Raw genomic sequence first — 14991 nt, 5'->3', positions numbered from 1 at the left:
ACATTCGTTCTTTCAACCTGCCTTTAGAATCGTGAAAAAATCACCAGCTTTCCACTTTAATTTTTTCACGCAGTTTTGTAGCACTCGATAAGCAGGTTCTCATAATCGTAGTTGCAAAAGATTACCATCTCTAGATTTTTGGAATGAAAAATCGTGAAGAGTATTCAATAATGTAAACATTATTCTTGATCGCGTTGCAATGCTATTATGTATGGAAATCTCTAAGCTTTCCATATGAAAACTTGGTTCAAATATACTTCAAATACACTGCAAAACCAAAGGATAATCATGAATAGTGCGTTACGGACGTATATGAAAATATGTAATAGTAGAGGATTTCACAAGTGCAATAGTTTATTATATTTTTATGAACCAAAGAGATATGATTTGCCGACAGTGTATGACAATCTCGAACAGAAAAAGGAGACCACACTTGACAAATTACGAAATGGATGTCGCCAACTTGTACAGGAAACTTCGTTATTATTAAAAGAGATACGAACAAAATTGAGAATACATCCAACTGTAGTTATATCAAATGAAGAAGATATCTTATGGAAATTTAACGAAGGTAAAAAGTCGCGAAATGAGTGGATCGTTACCTGCGATAGCGATTACGAACAGGGTTATTCGACAGCTAAGTAAGGATCGTGTAACAATATTAATCTTCAAAAATTTTTAAGACTTTACTTTTCGTAAAATGTACAATTTCTTTTTCAGATTAGAAATATCACCTCGTGGTACTGGAGTATTCCATGGTACATTAACTACTCGAATACCCAAAGATGGCAAAATAGTGAGAGCCGGTTACTGTAATATCACAACAGTAGTAAAATTTAAATCTTTTAAACGAGAAACTACTCTCGATTGGGGAGCTTATAATTGTCTAGTTTTAAGGGTTAGAGGGGATGGTAGATGTTACATGTTAAATATTTTACACAAGGGATACGTTGATCTATTTTGGTACGATACTTATCATTATGTATTGTATACAAGAGGTGGGCCTTATTGGCAGTATGTTAAGATACCATTTTCAAAGTTCTTTTTCGGTGGAAAAGGAACAATTCAAGATCGCCAATCACCTATGCCAGAGAATACAATCACAAACTTTGGAATTACTCTCGGTGATAAAAAAGAAGGACCTTTTAGATTGGAAATTGATTATATCGGCGTATGTTACGATCCAAACATCTATGAAACATTTGCATATGAAATGTATGACATGAAGAAGGAACTATAATAATATGATACCTCCTTATATGCCATAGATATTTATAGGAAATTTCTTTTACAAAGCTAGTAATAAACTTAAAAATAGTGTCACTGATGTGTTTTCCTCATTTATTAATAATGTACATACAATTACATCTAGCGAGATGATTTGGTTGGTGTCTTTTTTCTTAAGAATTTATATGTATTTTTTGATATCAAATAGCTTATGCCTCCTGCTAATGTTGTTAATGCTGTTACATAACACAGACCTTCTAAAATTGGGTGATTTACGAAATGAAATATAGGAGCAGCCAATGTTCCAGTGACAAAAGACAACTGAACAACTGTATTAATTTTACTTATATATGTTGGGGCTAACTGTACTGTCGCGTGTGTAGCATCAAAATACCTAGCCAAAGTTTTCTGAAACATTGTATCAAAAGATATTTATTTGAACATTTAATTCATTTGCACTTTACAATACGATACATACCGGTGGTGGTAGAGATTGATATCTAATATAAGAAGCAGCAGAAACCAATGCAACGTCCCTCGCGATTACAAGACACGCGAGAGGAATAGGAACCAAACCCACCCAGGCTAGAGAGAGGAACAACGTACCTACGAGTAATTTATCTGCAACTGGGTCTAAAAAACTACCAAGCTTAGATGCTTGGGATGTCCATGTACGCGCGATCCACCCATCAGCTAAATCACTGAATCCTGCAATTATTAATAACCACAGCGCCACCTGTGATATTGATACATTTAGTATGTAATAATTATATATAGTTAATAATATTACACCTTACCTGGTAATCCTGTGATAAAATCAAGTAACTTAAATAAGGCGATGTTACAATTCTACCCATACAAAGAAAGTTTGGTATCGTCCAAATATTTTCCTTTTCGATAATCTCTTCCACTTTCCGTTTAGTTTGTTTAATATCTTGAACTATTTGTAACCTTAACGCTCTTCTCCTAGCGATACGTTCTTTTTTAGCAGTGTCATTTTTATGATGATTATTATTAATTCCAGTGGAGTATAAACTTGCATTACACATTAAATATTGTCTCAAACACTTCTCTAGCAAATACTTATTTAAGGTTACGGACTGTTTGCAACGTAATATTGTAAAGTAGCTCATAATTATTTGTTCCTGTGTTTGGAATAATACAGAAATAGAGGAATCATAACACATATTATTGCATATTATGTACCATACAATATCAAAACCATAATTTAATATGAAATTACATGCTCTGTTACATTTTAATATCAAACAGAAAAAGTGTATAGTACCTATAACATAAAACAGACGAGTTTTAAAGTAACAATATTATTTTGTTTAAAATTGAGATAGTTATTAACATATTTTCAACATGTACAAATCACTGAAATAAAAGCCAGTGGTACGAAATAAAGTTCACTACGAATACGTAATTATTAAAATCTGTTTCGTGATATATTTATTTGATCTAGTAGTTGTAGCGAATTATAATTAATGCACCGTGTAAGAACCGAATTAAGACAAATTTGAGGTTATGTTAATCAATAATAAACAACATATTTACGAGACTTAACCCTACCAATTCGAAAATTTTCTTGCCTTGTGTGCAACGAAAAGAAATCGGAACTGTCTGTATGTACCAAATAACTTGTCATACGATAGGCCCTATCATTTTTATTAATGACTCTACCAATGCAAAAATAGGAGGCATCGTTTATATGTATAAGCAATTCAAACAACGTGTCAGAAAGACACATGTATATATATGTACATACATTTATACATGAATGCAATCCATAATATCATTAACAATTACAGTGCTAATTTATTGTTCGTTTGTCAAGGATTATCGTTTCTAATTTGAACAACGTTAAATCATTTTATCATATATTTGAAGTTCATAAAAAGTGAGAAAATTAGGTATAGATTATAGTTTGTACATATAGTTTGTACATAGAGTAATACAAATTCCTATTTAGGTTGAATTTTCGTACGTTTACAACGATGTTATTTTGCATAAAAATTCGCAGTTTATTCATAGTAAAAAGTAATTGGGAGCCCCTGCGTGCGACGAAACGTTTCGATTGAGAGTCCCCGCCAGAAGAAAACCCCTACCACGTAGGCGTGTCGCTAGGCGCATGCGTACGGATGGTTGAGGTATTGCAGGCGCACACGTCTCGACGAGCAACAGAGTGCTGTGTGTACACCCCCGCCCACGTATTATTATTCGACTGGCCTGTAACCACGCTTCACGGCGATCGCGAACGACCACGAGCCTCGTACAAGCTCGCACCGAGCGGATGATGAGTACATTATTCGCAGAGGAGGACACGCCGCGTCCCATCGACAGAACCAAGTAAGAGGAAGGGTTTAATGCGACACAAGGACGAGCATGATTCTGGCTGGGTCAGACCATTTTCTGGCGGGTAAGTCCACTATGCGTCGGGTTCTCGAGGTGTACGAAAGGTAATCTGTCCTTTGACACGGATCGAGCTGTCAACGTACGACAAATCACGAGAACATTCGAACAACTCGTTTTCAAATTCCTTCGTAATCGACGCGTTAAGATCTTTCGCGAAACGACCGATTCCTATGATCATAGTACGCGATCATTATTCTCGGTTCGCGAGACGTGCATGAATCGGTGATCCCTTCGATGAATCGTCGAGCATCTCGAAAGATGATTCGCGCGTGCCGTGGTTCCGCATTGCGCAAAGCAAGGACTCTTCGAAGCGCAGGAAGGGCTCAACTTGTCCTGTCCTAACCTTGGATTACAATAGTAATCGTCGGTGCTATGGACGGTGACAATTGACACGCAGTCCGTCGCGAGTTCTACGATGTTGCCTCGCGGGAATTTACGCGATCTTGATATCGCAAATCGTTAAGGGCGTTTCGTTGCGCAATATCGCAGCGACGGTTTGCGTGGCAACTGGAGCGACCACGGTTAATTATTCCAGGTCATTTAGACGTAACGTGTCGCTGGTGTTTTAACGCGTTCGATATATGTCAAACGACCCGTGCGATCGCCGGTCGAGAGAGAGAGAGAGAGAGAGAGAGAGAGAGAGAGAGAGAGAGAGAGAGAGAGAGAGAGAGAGAGAGAGAGAGAGAGATCGTAATCGCGGCACGGGTGAACGCCTTTACCCATAACCGATAAACAATTAATGCCTCTGCCTTTTTCTCTGTACTTTATGACGTTTTCCTTTTCGTTTTCTTCATTTCTTTCTTGGCGTACGTTATCGATCTTGCTCTCAAGAAACGTTGGCATACGAAGCAGAGGAATTGAGGGACATGATACCTTCAGGAGCAGAGTTGATAAAATTAGGGATTGTAAAGAGGATTACGTCTCACAGGGGCGATCCTTTTGAGTGGACCTTAGGTCGAAGGATTCGAGGTGATAATAGCCTCGAAAGATTCAGGGCTTCTAAATGATTAAAGATACACGTCAGATTTTTAAACAAACTTTATTTATACTGTACATAGAGGAATACGTAGAGTAATTTGCTGCGTATGAATGAAGAAAAGACGGTGAATAAAATCGATGGGTTTCAGTACCTGTGGAAGCGACAGCATTTCTGGGTGCCGTTGCTGGCTTCGTGGTTCTCCTGTTGGCCCTCTTTTTGTATTTGTCCCGCAAGTGGTGCTTCACTCCACCATCCACGACCACGCTTTTTGGCGGTGTTTGCGTGCCCCTATGCGAATCCAACAACAGCTCCACCTCTCAGATTACGAAGACCATAGGTAACCATTTTCATCCTGCATTATCGATTTATTATATACATAAGAAAGAACATTCCTGATTCGTTTAATTTTTACATGCGATTCGACAGGCAAGGCATTCTCCTATTCGGACCCTGAAACTAGTTCCGACTCCGAGGAGGACGCCCTTCGTCGATTGAATCCACGTCCTCACCCCCCGCCAGATACGTTGACTATCCAAGCAGAAGATGGACCCACCATCGTGGGTTGGTTATAAATAAAATATCTCTGTTTTTGATTTGTCATTCTTGACTTGTTGCTCAATCGAACACTGACGTTTCAGATGCTGGTACCACCTCCAGCAGCTGCACGGAAGAACACTCTCCCACCGATCAACAACAGGTGAACGAGGATCTAAATCGCGGATACGCGATTTCTACGTTTCGCGATCGAATATCATATTTTCGATCTCGTCGGCGGGTATATAAATAATTAATCGGTTCCCGGATATCCGTGCCTGTATCTTATCACGCGACGTTCCGCTGCGTGACACTGCCAACCGACATTATACCAGCACGATAGAATAGAGTGGCGTTAGATGGATAATTCAATTCGGTTTATTCTCCGACTGTTAATATAGTACATTTAGTGCTAACAAATTCAATCTTCATTCTCACAAAGAGCATAGACTATCTAAAGTACATATTCACCTAACTCCACTCTATCCAACAACTGGATATCTCTCCACTATGGTATACATTTCTGACGAATGAATGTTTCTTTTCGACCACAGTGCGTAGTGGAAGTCGGTGCCTCCAGTATCCTGCTCGACACCAGAGAACAGGAAGTGGAGGTAGAACAGAATGGACCGACGACCAATGACGTCATAGCGACGATAGGCACGGTAGCTGAGGAAGTGGGTAGCCTGGAGGTTGCTTTCTTGTATGACGCACCCATGCGAGAGATGACGGTACGTTTCATCAAATTCCCTAATAATTTGTGTGAAATGAAATTAAGCTTGGAACGACCCCTAAAAAGTAACGTCCCCTTTCTCTTCAGGTACACGTGTTGCAAGGTAGAAATTACCCTGAGGGTATAGGCGGCAGTCAAGTACGGCTGGTACTTCTGCCGTCGAAAAAACAACGACGTAAGACCAGGGTTCGCCAGGGCACGTCTCCACAGTACATGGAAAGTTTCCTCCTGCCTCGCGTGAACCCTGAGGACGTGAATGCCATGGGAGTACGCTTGAGAGTCTACTTATGGGGCGGAAGGATGCGTCGAGAGAGACTACTAGGCGAGGCCAGAGTCTCCTTCGATCAAATCAACCTTCAACTTGAGACGACTCTTTGGTTGACGCTGCAACCTCCACCTTCGTCCTCGGTAAATTGTCGTTCACGTTATAATATTTGCAGAATAAAATAAATTTCTATTTAGGTTCAATTTTTCTAGGCATGTTCGCGAAGATTTTATTTTGCATAATGATCCGTAGTCTAGTTATTACATGGCAGGCTTTTGAAGGAATGGGTTGTACATGGATACGTTATGTTCGTAGGTGCAAGATTGGGGAACCACCAGTAGCTTGACTCGCAGCGATTCCACGGGGTCTCAACAGTCCGTTCAGTCTTACGCGTCGCCCACCGTGCCCCCGTACGGTAGTAGTATGAAGGGTGGAAGCGTGGCGGAGATTTTGATAGGCTTGGCGTACAATGGAACGACGGGACGTCTGTCGGTAGAAATAATCAAAGGATCCCACTTTCGTGGTGGCGGTGGGAACGACACGAAACCGCCTGATACATATGTCAAGCTTGCCCTCGTGGACAGCAATGGTCACGAAATGGGACGGTCGAAAACTGGTTTGAAACGTGCTCAGCCCAATCCTCTTTACAAGGAAACGTTCATATTCCAGGCATGTCTGTGTTATACGTAAACGTATATGTAGGATACGGGATAGACGAGTTACTAGTTCTTTTAGGCAGATAGAAGCTATTCTACGTACATATGTGTTAGACACGTAACTCGACAAAACAATTTTCGTAGGTTGCTCTGTTCCAACTCGGAGACGTAACGCTCTTCCTGTCGGTTTACAATCGACGAAGAGGAGGGATGGGGAGGAAAGGAAGAGAGATGATCGGTTGGCTCAGTCTGGGGCTGAACAGTTCCGGTTCGGAGGAGCTTCAGCATTGGAACGACATGCGCGCAGCAAGACAACCGACGCAGGTCCAACGATGGCACTCGCTGCTGCGTCCTTGAGATGCTCGACCACGAAAGAGTGCCTGTTACGGAGGAAAATCTTTTGCATTACCGATAAACGGTACGGTTTGATCGATAGAAAATAACACGCTGTATGGGCAGCGCGCGTTCATTTCGCGCGTCGTGACACGACTGATCGTTTAATAGCAAGCCAGAAAAAGAAAACGATATAAGCAGAAGGCGAAGCACTTTTTAACGAGACAAACGACGGCCGTTCGATTGGATGCGCTGTCTACTGCCCGAACACAAACACCTGAAGTCAATCTATCGGAGAACCGGAGCTGTCTTGAATTTTATGCACAAGGGTAATGCCGAGTTACGAAAACTCGATCGATATACCAAGTACATTCCTTTTTGATACGCTGGACGGAGTTGTGGGTGTTTTCAACATACATATTACGTATGTATATCACATATGCGTTGAGAAAATGAAAAACGAACGCGTACACTCACACGCATATCCAGGGCGAACGACCTAAGATTTCTACCTGGAATATCTCCGTTGCTTTTGATCATACGAAGATATGTCTTGGGAGAAAAATGTTTGTTTGGGGGGTGGTCGTACTATGTTAAACGAAACAATTGCCTCAAGGTCATATGTTCCGAGATTTCAATGTCATCAATGTTTTTTAAATGGAACCGGAGATGTTCAATACTGTAATCTTGTAGCTGATACAAAGTTAAAACATGTATAACATGTTGACGTATCATTAAAAGCAACGAAGATATTCTAGGTACAAATCTTAGGTGGCTCGCACTGTACATGCACGTATACACGCGTATGTAGGTGGTTCGTCTAGCTTGATCACTCAACGAGACCTTTCCTCTGGAGATCATATTTTTCGAAGAGAAATCATTTTCGATGCAACGATATCAGAATAAATCAGACAAAATTCAATCACGAATCACGATGGTGATGACTAGACTGCGGATGTTTATGCATTTATAGCAAGCAAAAATCTGGGAGAATTAGAAGATACGACATACTCTCATTTAAATCTCGATTCCTTTTCTGAAGCTGTGAAAATATGAATTTTCATATAAACATTCACAGTGTAGCGATGAAGGTAGACGAACCATCATGTATGTACGTTTCACGAACATCCATTTCATCGGTCCCGAATTAATCGCGCACAAGTAAAAGGACCGCGAAACCGTAGCATGAAACTCTTCGACTCGATATGTGCCTGAGCCAATAACTATGATCATTTATTTTTTACTTTGTGCCTTTTACCCTTTTTAGGCCGCGTGTCCGTCGACGGAGAATCGTCGTGGGATACCCAGCCGAGTCGAGATCCCAATATAAGAAAAACACGCGCGATCCTCTAGTCGTTCTTTGGACGGACTAACCGAGCAAAATGTAAACGTCATTCTCTTTCTCTCGCTCTCTCGACTCCACGACACTTTGATGTATATTCGATTAGGCAACGGTTGTTCTTACGAGCCCATACGACGAATCTTGGTGTCTTAACGACGTGCGAGGTTCGAGAATGGATTGTCATGCGATGTACAGAACCGATCCCTTATCGAGGGCGATCCTTGGACCGATACTCCTCGGTTGGAGCAGAGAAGAGCAAAGACGCGAGGCTGTGAAAATCTCGTGATTTCTTTTTTCCGCACCGTATTGTCTCTGTATGTCGACTTTCTTTCAAGTTCACGCCGTTAAAAGAGCCTGAAGCCAGGGTTGGGCGCCAGGGCCCTTTCAGCACCAAAGAGATTCAAGTTTCATGGAAATTAGTGGCGCCAAAGCACCATTAGTTCGCATACTCGCTGTACACCGAAACGACCCTCGTGCCCTGCTCTGGATTCCGTTTAAAGATCGTTATATCGCGTATCATTCGCACCGAACATATTTTCTTCGTATTATAAATATACAATTCAAGTATTTCGTGTTTGCACGATACGTATATGCGACCTGATTAGACGATCGAGGAGTTAACAGATAGGCTAGGGGGGGGGGGGGACGTGTACGAGAACAAAGATTCGCAATTCAATGACGCACAATAAACTCGCAAAACGCACCCCATAAACGCAGATGTGATTGTAGAGTTGATATTACTTAACTAAAAACCTAGAAGCACACACGATAACGCGTGGCTACGATAAACGTAGACGATCGTCCATGCGTTTATACATTAGGGGAGATTGTTTCAACCGGGTGACTGATTAACGAACAAAAGAAAAACACAAAAACAGATGCTGTGAATCGTTCAACGCTTGACTTTTTCAAGCTTTAGCGTTTTAGGTAATTAACGATGATTAATCCATGCTCGAACTATTCTCTCACGTATAACCGTCTCCTTTAGGCATACGGAGTAACGCGATTCTGCGGGGACTCGAAAGAAGTTCCTTTCGGTACACGCGCGCGCGCGCGTCAATTTTTGGTCGAGCGACGCCTTTAGCGCCTTCAACTGTAGCGTATCGTTTTGCTGAAGGCATTTCCGCTTGGTAACGCGCGGGACGAAGGAATAGAAGGAAGAAAAACGCGCGATCGAGTCGTTTCAAGTCTAGTTTGATAAATTGTAAGCGTAGCGCCAACTTTTAGCTAGCGTTTAAAATTAGGACACTTTTTAATTGTATATTGTACAGTCTGTTTATAAACAACACGATGTTGAATCGGGGGATCAGAAAAGACATTTATAACGCGCGAGAGAGGGGCGAGCGAACCGTATAGTCGTTCACGTGTCGTTGACGAGTGGTTACGCGCGGGAACGGATAAATTTTCCATGTATTTTCGGATCGGATGCGTGTACTTAATTAACGAGTAGGGCTTTTCCAGGGTAAATCCTATGCCTTTGACTGTTTCCAGTTTGTTACAATACTAGACGTAATGGTATCAAAATATCTTGAGGCAAACGATAGAAACTTCCACTTCTCGTGGAACGATTATACTTTAGATTACGATCGACTGGCTACTCTAGATCACACAGAGTAATCAGAGTAACGGATAGACATAGAATCTATTCCATAAGATTCAAGGAAGCGTGATTTGTGACCTTGAGTGGCCAATTGATCTCGTTTCGACGCGATAGGGAAGGCAAACAAGAAACGATTAAATTCTTATTGTTATTTATTTTTGTGCGTATGAATGTATGCGGTGAAAGATGAATTTTCACTACGTTAATCGTAATTTGCCACGTTTTTTGGTGTTTTATTCTATTGTGTCGCTTTCTCGAGTATCGGGTGCTTAGATTGCAACAAAACCGAGTGCAACATACAAACAAAAGAAAAATAAAAAAAATCGCGCGGATTATAAACAGACTACCGTTGAATTTTGATCTATATATTTTATCTACAGCACTCTTTCTCGATAAGTATTAAATTGAAGTTTGAACGTCTACTGCACAAAACAATTAACGTAATCAATGTTATTACTTACAAATTAATAATAATTATAATTATATCTGTCGCGTTTTATAAAAGTGTACTCTAATACAATTAAACAAATAAACTTATAAATAGTTGTTATTGAATATGCGAGAAAAACAAATAAAACCTGTCAAAGTACATATTTCTCTAACAGTTCTTGCTTTTTTCTTACTAATAACGCTTCCTGAATATCTTGCTGCGACGGTATCGCTTTCTGCGCGGTCGTTTCGACTTCCTCTTCGGCTTCTTCGTCTTCCTTCTTCTCGTTTTGTGCCGACCATTCTTTCACGGCTCTTTCTCTTGCTTCTTGTTCAGCTTTTTGTTCCAATGGTAATAAAATACCATCGTCGTCGTCTCTGTAACCGTAGTAATCCGCATCGATGTCTTTCATTAATTCCGCACGCGTTTTACGAGGAGGAGGAGGTGGTTCCTGTTCAAAGAGTTCTCTGACTCCCGGCAATTCTTTCGCTGCTCCAAAATACTTATAACCACGATTTCCAGGTACCTAAATATTTCATTATATTATGAGCATAAAGTTTTATGCTTGTAGTAGGATTCATCTATAGTTTAATGCATGTTTTACCTCACGACCTTCGTGATCTAGCATACGTGGTCCAACTCTAGAGTAATCTGGACCACCCAGCTCTTTTATTTGAGCCTCCCAATGTCGTTTCTCTCTTAATAACTTATTAATTTCATCATTCAAGTCCCGAATACGAAATTCTCCAAGACCAGCATTCTGTATCTGTGCTACTTTCTTTGCTATCTCTCTGATTATCTGCATTCTCCACTTTTCTGCTTTCCTCAAATCTCTACATTCGGAAGCTAGGTATGGTCTTCTCTCTTGTTCCTTTCTGGCACCATCGTTACTTTGCGCTGCTCGCCAACGAGCAAGCGTAGTCCTATTAAACGATTATCATATGATAAAGTACATATAATTACCATTTAAGCTTACGAGAATAAGTAAATTTGTAGTTTATATATACATACATAGCCTTTTCTGCGTTTCGTGCCTAAAATAAAAGATAAAAATGACATACATCAAACAGAAGAAGCGATTTAAATATAATGTTTAATGGAGCTTGTCATACTCACCATTCTTTATGAAGTAACTGCAAAAATAACGTTTAATGACACTAATTACGTTATGTTAATTAAATTAAATATATAATTTTATTTCATTTAATTTGGTACACCGGGTCATTGAGGTTATGTTATCGTAAACATTGGTACGACCAGTGATGGACATTCGTGGGATTTTTCCTGATCATGCGCATTGGAGCGAGCGTTGCAGTCCTCACTGCTGTATATACTTACTTAGAATTTAGGGTACCATTGGATCCCAGTAAGGAACAAAATATAATGTCCTCTTTTTTTCCTCGATGATTCTTGATGCGGACACCTGCGGTTCATTATCCATTTTTTTTAAATTTTCCCCAATATTACACTCACGAACACTGACACTCTTGTACTTAATTTATCTGTTAAAAATTACAGACTTCGCGTACACACAAGAGTTGGAGAGATTGAAAATCTAACTAATTAAACTAACTGATCGCGAACCGCCACCTGCTGTAACCATACTTATATCAGAAGTAAAATTCGTGTCAAACTCGATTATTGCCACCTCCTCGTTCATCATGATCTCCTCATACAAAAGATAAGTTTCAAGCAAAAAATAAAAATTATCATACCTACTCGCTCATTACGTTCTCCTGATACAAGAGGTAAGTATCGAGTAGAAAATAAAAATTATGATACCTACTCGCTCATTACGTTCTCCTGATACAAGAGGTAAGTATCGATATTTAATTAAAAGTTATGCTACTTCTTTGACTATCATGTTCTCCTGATACTAAAATGTAGAATTTCCTCAGAATTTCGATACGCACCATGTATTTCTCGTGCCACCTCTTCGCACAGGAGCACATGAACGAAACGTACAGAAAATTAGCTCCTTGAACTAGGCAACCTATACTAACAGATATGTCGAGCCGGTTGCCTGCCCGTAGAAGCAAACGTGCCACCTCTTCGCATATCATGTGCTCCTGATACCAGGAGTAAAAATCCGACATTTCCCATCATAACTTTGAGAGGTGCGATTAGCAACATTGTTGCAGTTCTAAAAGGGGAGCGATTTACAACATTGTCGTCGTTGCAAGATTGTTAAAGTTTCGGGAGAAGCAATTAGCAACATTGTTGGGCTTGCAACATTGTTGAAGTTTCGGGAGAAACGATTTGCAACATTGTTGAGTTTGCAACATTGTTGAAGTTCCGAGAGAAGCGATTCGCAACATTGTTGGGTTTGCAGCATTGTTGAAGTTACGAGAGAAGCGATTCGCAACATTGTTGGGTTTGCAGCATTGTTGAAGTTCCGAGAGAAGCGATTCGCAACATTGTTGGGTTTGCAGCATTGTTGAAGTTCCGAGAGAAGCGATTCGCAACATTGTTGAGTTTGCAACATTGTTGAAGTTCCGAGAGAAGCGATTCGCAACATTGTTGGGCTTTCAACATTGTTGAAGTTTTGAGAATTCCGAAATGTATCGAAAATTACCCCCTGGAATTAGGCAACCTGACTGACAGACAGAAATTAATAGGAAACATTCTAGAAATTGAAGAGAAATAAAGGAAACTGTCTAGAGCCCTTAGGAGTAGTTCAGAGATATTTTGGCGGGGTGGGGGGGGGGAGGTGTTATGGGGTGTTTGGAGACGATAGAGAGTGTTTGAAGGTGTTAGAGGGTGGTAGGAGTTGTTAGTGTGTATTGGGAGCTGTCAGGAAATGTCTGGAAGTGTAAAGGAGATGATAGATTGTGTTAGAAGGACGAGACGTGATTTCTACGATCTCGATCTTGATCTGAAAGAATGTCGAAACATGCACATCAATCCAGAATGTTTCGACAGTTCAAAATGTGCAAACATTCTCGGAATATATTACTAAAGAATTGAATATCAACACTTATAATACACACTTTTGTTTTATTAGAAACGATATACAATTTTTGTAGTTCTTAGATTATACGGGTGTAATGTATTTTCATTTATTTAAAAAACTAGGTATTAGACAATTATTAGTGTACAAATCGGCAATTATTAGTTGAATTATGGTAGCCAGAGTGTTAAATTACATTTATATGAAGAGAAAAGCGCGCCATCTCTCGGTGAACCTCTTAAGTTTGTCGTGAAATAGTTCTCGCCTCCTGACATTAGATGGCGCTACATTTTTGGTATTCTTATTTATTTAAAAAACTAAGCATTGGACAATTATTATTGTACTATTCGGCAATCATTAGTTGAATTATGGGACTTACAGTCTATAAATACATTTATATGAAGAGAAAAACAGGGAATTTGAGTTTTGAATATTTCCATTTTAGTGGCGTTATCTAGCGGTGTTTGGTCGGAACTATTTCACGACAAACTTGAGCGGTTCCCCGAGAGATGGCGCCACATTTTTCGTTAATTTTAATTATTTAAATAACTTGACATCAATCAAGTATTAGTGTACAAATCAACAATGAGATGTTGAATTATGATAATTATGATGTAAAATCACATTTATACACAGAGAAAAGTTTTGTAATTTAAGTTTTTGAACAGAACGGTCCGAAATTAGTTCGGACCTCGCCGCTAGATGGCGATACCAAACGTGTGTCCATTAACTGGCGTTTGTGCTTCTATATATGTATAGCAAAATATGAATGCAATGAATGTTATTAATAATAAACCATATTATTTAACAATGATGGTATTACTAGTTTCTCTGGGGCAATGATTCATCCCATTCATTACTTAAGGCTGATTGATTAGTATAATCTTTTGATATGGTCGAGTTAAAAAAAAATGCTTCGGTTACAAAGGGTTAATTAAACATTATTCAATACTAAAAAAAAAATTATTCTATCATGAATGAAACATAATTATAAGGGTTTATTTATTACGAACATTTTTGCAACATGGAAAATCAGTAAAATAACTTTGCACCGATAATAGAACTGTATAGAACTTCATAAAAAGGGGACGAAGAAATTCGCGAGGAAGTTATAAAGGATAATGCCCATCTCCTGTCGAGGAAACTTATCAGCTTCCTCGTATTATATCATCGTTACGTGTTGTTTGGCTGAAGTTCTCGGTGGCCTCCTAGAATATAAGCGGGCCGTACATATGCTACCATCGAGGAGGAAGCAAAAAAGACGTTTCAGGTTCGACGGGGATGCGTAAGCGTACAGACGGCAGACGTAGATGGCGAAATATTCGACTTTTTTCACAACACAAGACACTGTCACTCGGGTGTCAGACGATCCAGACGATCGACACGGTGTTGCGCGTGTCACGGTCATCGCAACCCCGTTTACACGATCACGGTTCCTCGACCGAATTACTACTTTTCGCGATGCACACTTTTCGATAGCTTTCAGGTCAAATTTAGGTATAAATAAAACGTTGGTAAGTTCAG

At 39.9% G+C, this 14991-nt stretch overlaps 4 protein-coding genes across 10 annotated transcripts; 2 read left to right on the top strand and 2 right to left on the bottom strand.

Moving 5' to 3' along the window:
* The first annotated feature begins 87 nt into the window (after positions 1-87).
* LOC128893808 (complex I intermediate-associated protein 30, mitochondrial) lies at positions 88-1327 on the top strand. The gene is made up of 2 exons (XM_054155047.1): positions 88-641; positions 721-1327. The coding sequence occupies exons 1-2, from the start codon at positions 235-237 to the stop codon at positions 1238-1240; spliced, it is 927 nt and encodes a 308-aa protein (XP_054011022.1). The 5' UTR covers positions 88-234; the 3' UTR covers positions 1241-1327.
* LOC128893809 (probable cardiolipin synthase (CMP-forming)) lies at positions 1229-2978 on the bottom strand. Of its 4 annotated transcripts, none has more exons than XM_054155052.1 (4): positions 2823-2978; positions 2025-2372; positions 1706-1963; positions 1229-1635 (listed from the first exon to the last, which is right to left on the bottom strand). In XM_054155052.1, exons 2-4 carry the CDS (start codon positions 2358-2360, stop codon positions 1369-1371), a joined length of 861 nt encoding a protein of 286 aa, XP_054011027.1. In that variant the 5' UTR covers positions 2361-2372; positions 2823-2978; the 3' UTR covers positions 1229-1368. The 4 variants fall into 4 exon arrangements, with proteins under 4 accessions (XP_054011027.1, XP_054011026.1, XP_054011025.1 ...); XM_054155051.1 differs by having other exon boundaries at positions 2803-2971; XM_054155050.1 differs by lacking the exon at positions 2823-2978 and adding an exon at positions 2516-2795.
* Positions 2979-3184: 206 nt separating this feature from the next.
* On the top strand, positions 3185-8914 carry LOC128893804 (synaptotagmin-14). 4 transcript variants are annotated; one of them, XM_054155041.1, is made up of 10 exons: positions 3185-3649; positions 4773-4961; positions 5051-5185; positions 5263-5399; positions 5713-5889; positions 5979-6299; positions 6472-6825; positions 6957-7230; positions 7317-7569; positions 8413-8914. In XM_054155041.1, the coding sequence occupies exons 1-8, from the start codon at positions 3616-3618 to the stop codon at positions 7167-7169; spliced, it is 1560 nt and encodes a 519-aa protein (XP_054011016.1). In that variant the 5' UTR covers positions 3185-3615; the 3' UTR covers positions 7170-7230; positions 7317-7569; positions 8413-8914. The 4 variants fall into 4 exon arrangements, with proteins under 4 accessions (XP_054011016.1, XP_054011017.1, XP_054011013.1 ...); XM_054155042.1 differs by having other exon boundaries at positions 5263-5321; positions 6957-7569; XM_054155038.1 differs by having other exon boundaries at positions 6957-7569.
* A 1307-nt stretch (positions 8915-10221) lies between these two features.
* Positions 10222-11821, bottom strand: LOC128893810 (pre-mRNA-splicing factor ISY1 homolog). Its single transcript, XM_054155053.1, has 4 exons — positions 11634-11821; positions 11529-11551; positions 11122-11440; positions 10222-11043 (listed from the first exon to the last, which is right to left on the bottom strand). Exons 1-4 carry the CDS (start codon positions 11634-11636, stop codon positions 10669-10671), a joined length of 720 nt encoding a protein of 239 aa, XP_054011028.1. The 5' UTR covers positions 11637-11821; the 3' UTR covers positions 10222-10668.
* Positions 11822-14991: the final 3170 nt, after the last annotated feature.

This window comes from Hylaeus anthracinus, unplaced genomic scaffold, assembly GCF_026225885.1.
Source record: "Hylaeus anthracinus isolate JK02 unplaced genomic scaffold, UHH_iyHylAnth1.0_haploid 3, whole genome shotgun sequence".
Lineage (NCBI taxonomy): Eukaryota > Metazoa > Arthropoda > Insecta > Hymenoptera > Colletidae > Hylaeus > Hylaeus anthracinus.
This window is presented reverse-complemented; position numbering and strand designations above follow the sequence as displayed.

Excerpts from the sequence above, each read along its gene's own strand:
- LOC128893808 (XM_054155047.1), top strand. The coding sequence starts at position 235 with ATGAAAACTTGGTTCAAATATACTTCAAATACACTGCAAAACCAAAGG. Across the intron at positions 642-720 it reads CAGGGTTATTCGACAGCTAA|ATTAGAAATATCACCTCGTG; the intron begins GTAAGGATCGTG and ends TTTCTTTTTCAG.
- LOC128893809 (XM_054155049.1), bottom strand. The coding sequence starts at position 2,414 with ATGTGTTATGATTCCTCTATTTCTGTATTATTCCAAACACAGGAACAA. Across the intron at positions 1,964-2,024 it reads TTTTATCACAGGATTACCAG|GTGGCGCTGTGGTTATTAAT; the intron begins GTAAGGTGTAAT and ends TCAATATCACAG. Across the intron at positions 1,636-1,705 it reads ATCAATCTCTACCACCACCG|AAAACTTTGGCTAGGTATTT; the intron begins GTATGTATCGTA and ends ACAATGTTTCAG.
- LOC128893804 (XM_054155041.1), top strand. The coding sequence starts at position 3,616 with ATGATTCTGGCTGGGTCAGACCATTTTCTGGCGG. Across the intron at positions 5,400-5,712 it reads ATTTTCGATCTCGTCGGCGG|TGCGTAGTGGAAGTCGGTGC; the intron begins GTATATAAATAA and ends TTTCGACCACAG. Across the intron at positions 6,826-6,956 it reads AGGAAACGTTCATATTCCAG|GTTGCTCTGTTCCAACTCGG; the intron begins GCATGTCTGTGT and ends CAATTTTCGTAG.
- LOC128893810 (XM_054155053.1), bottom strand. Across the intron at positions 11,441-11,528 it reads CGAAACGCAGAAAAGGCTAT|GACTACGCTTGCTCGTTGGC; the intron begins GTATGTATATAT and ends ATCGTTTAATAG. Across the intron at positions 11,044-11,121 it reads TAGATCACGAAGGTCGTGAG|GTACCTGGAAATCGTGGTTA; the intron begins GTAAAACATGCA and ends TGAAATATTTAG.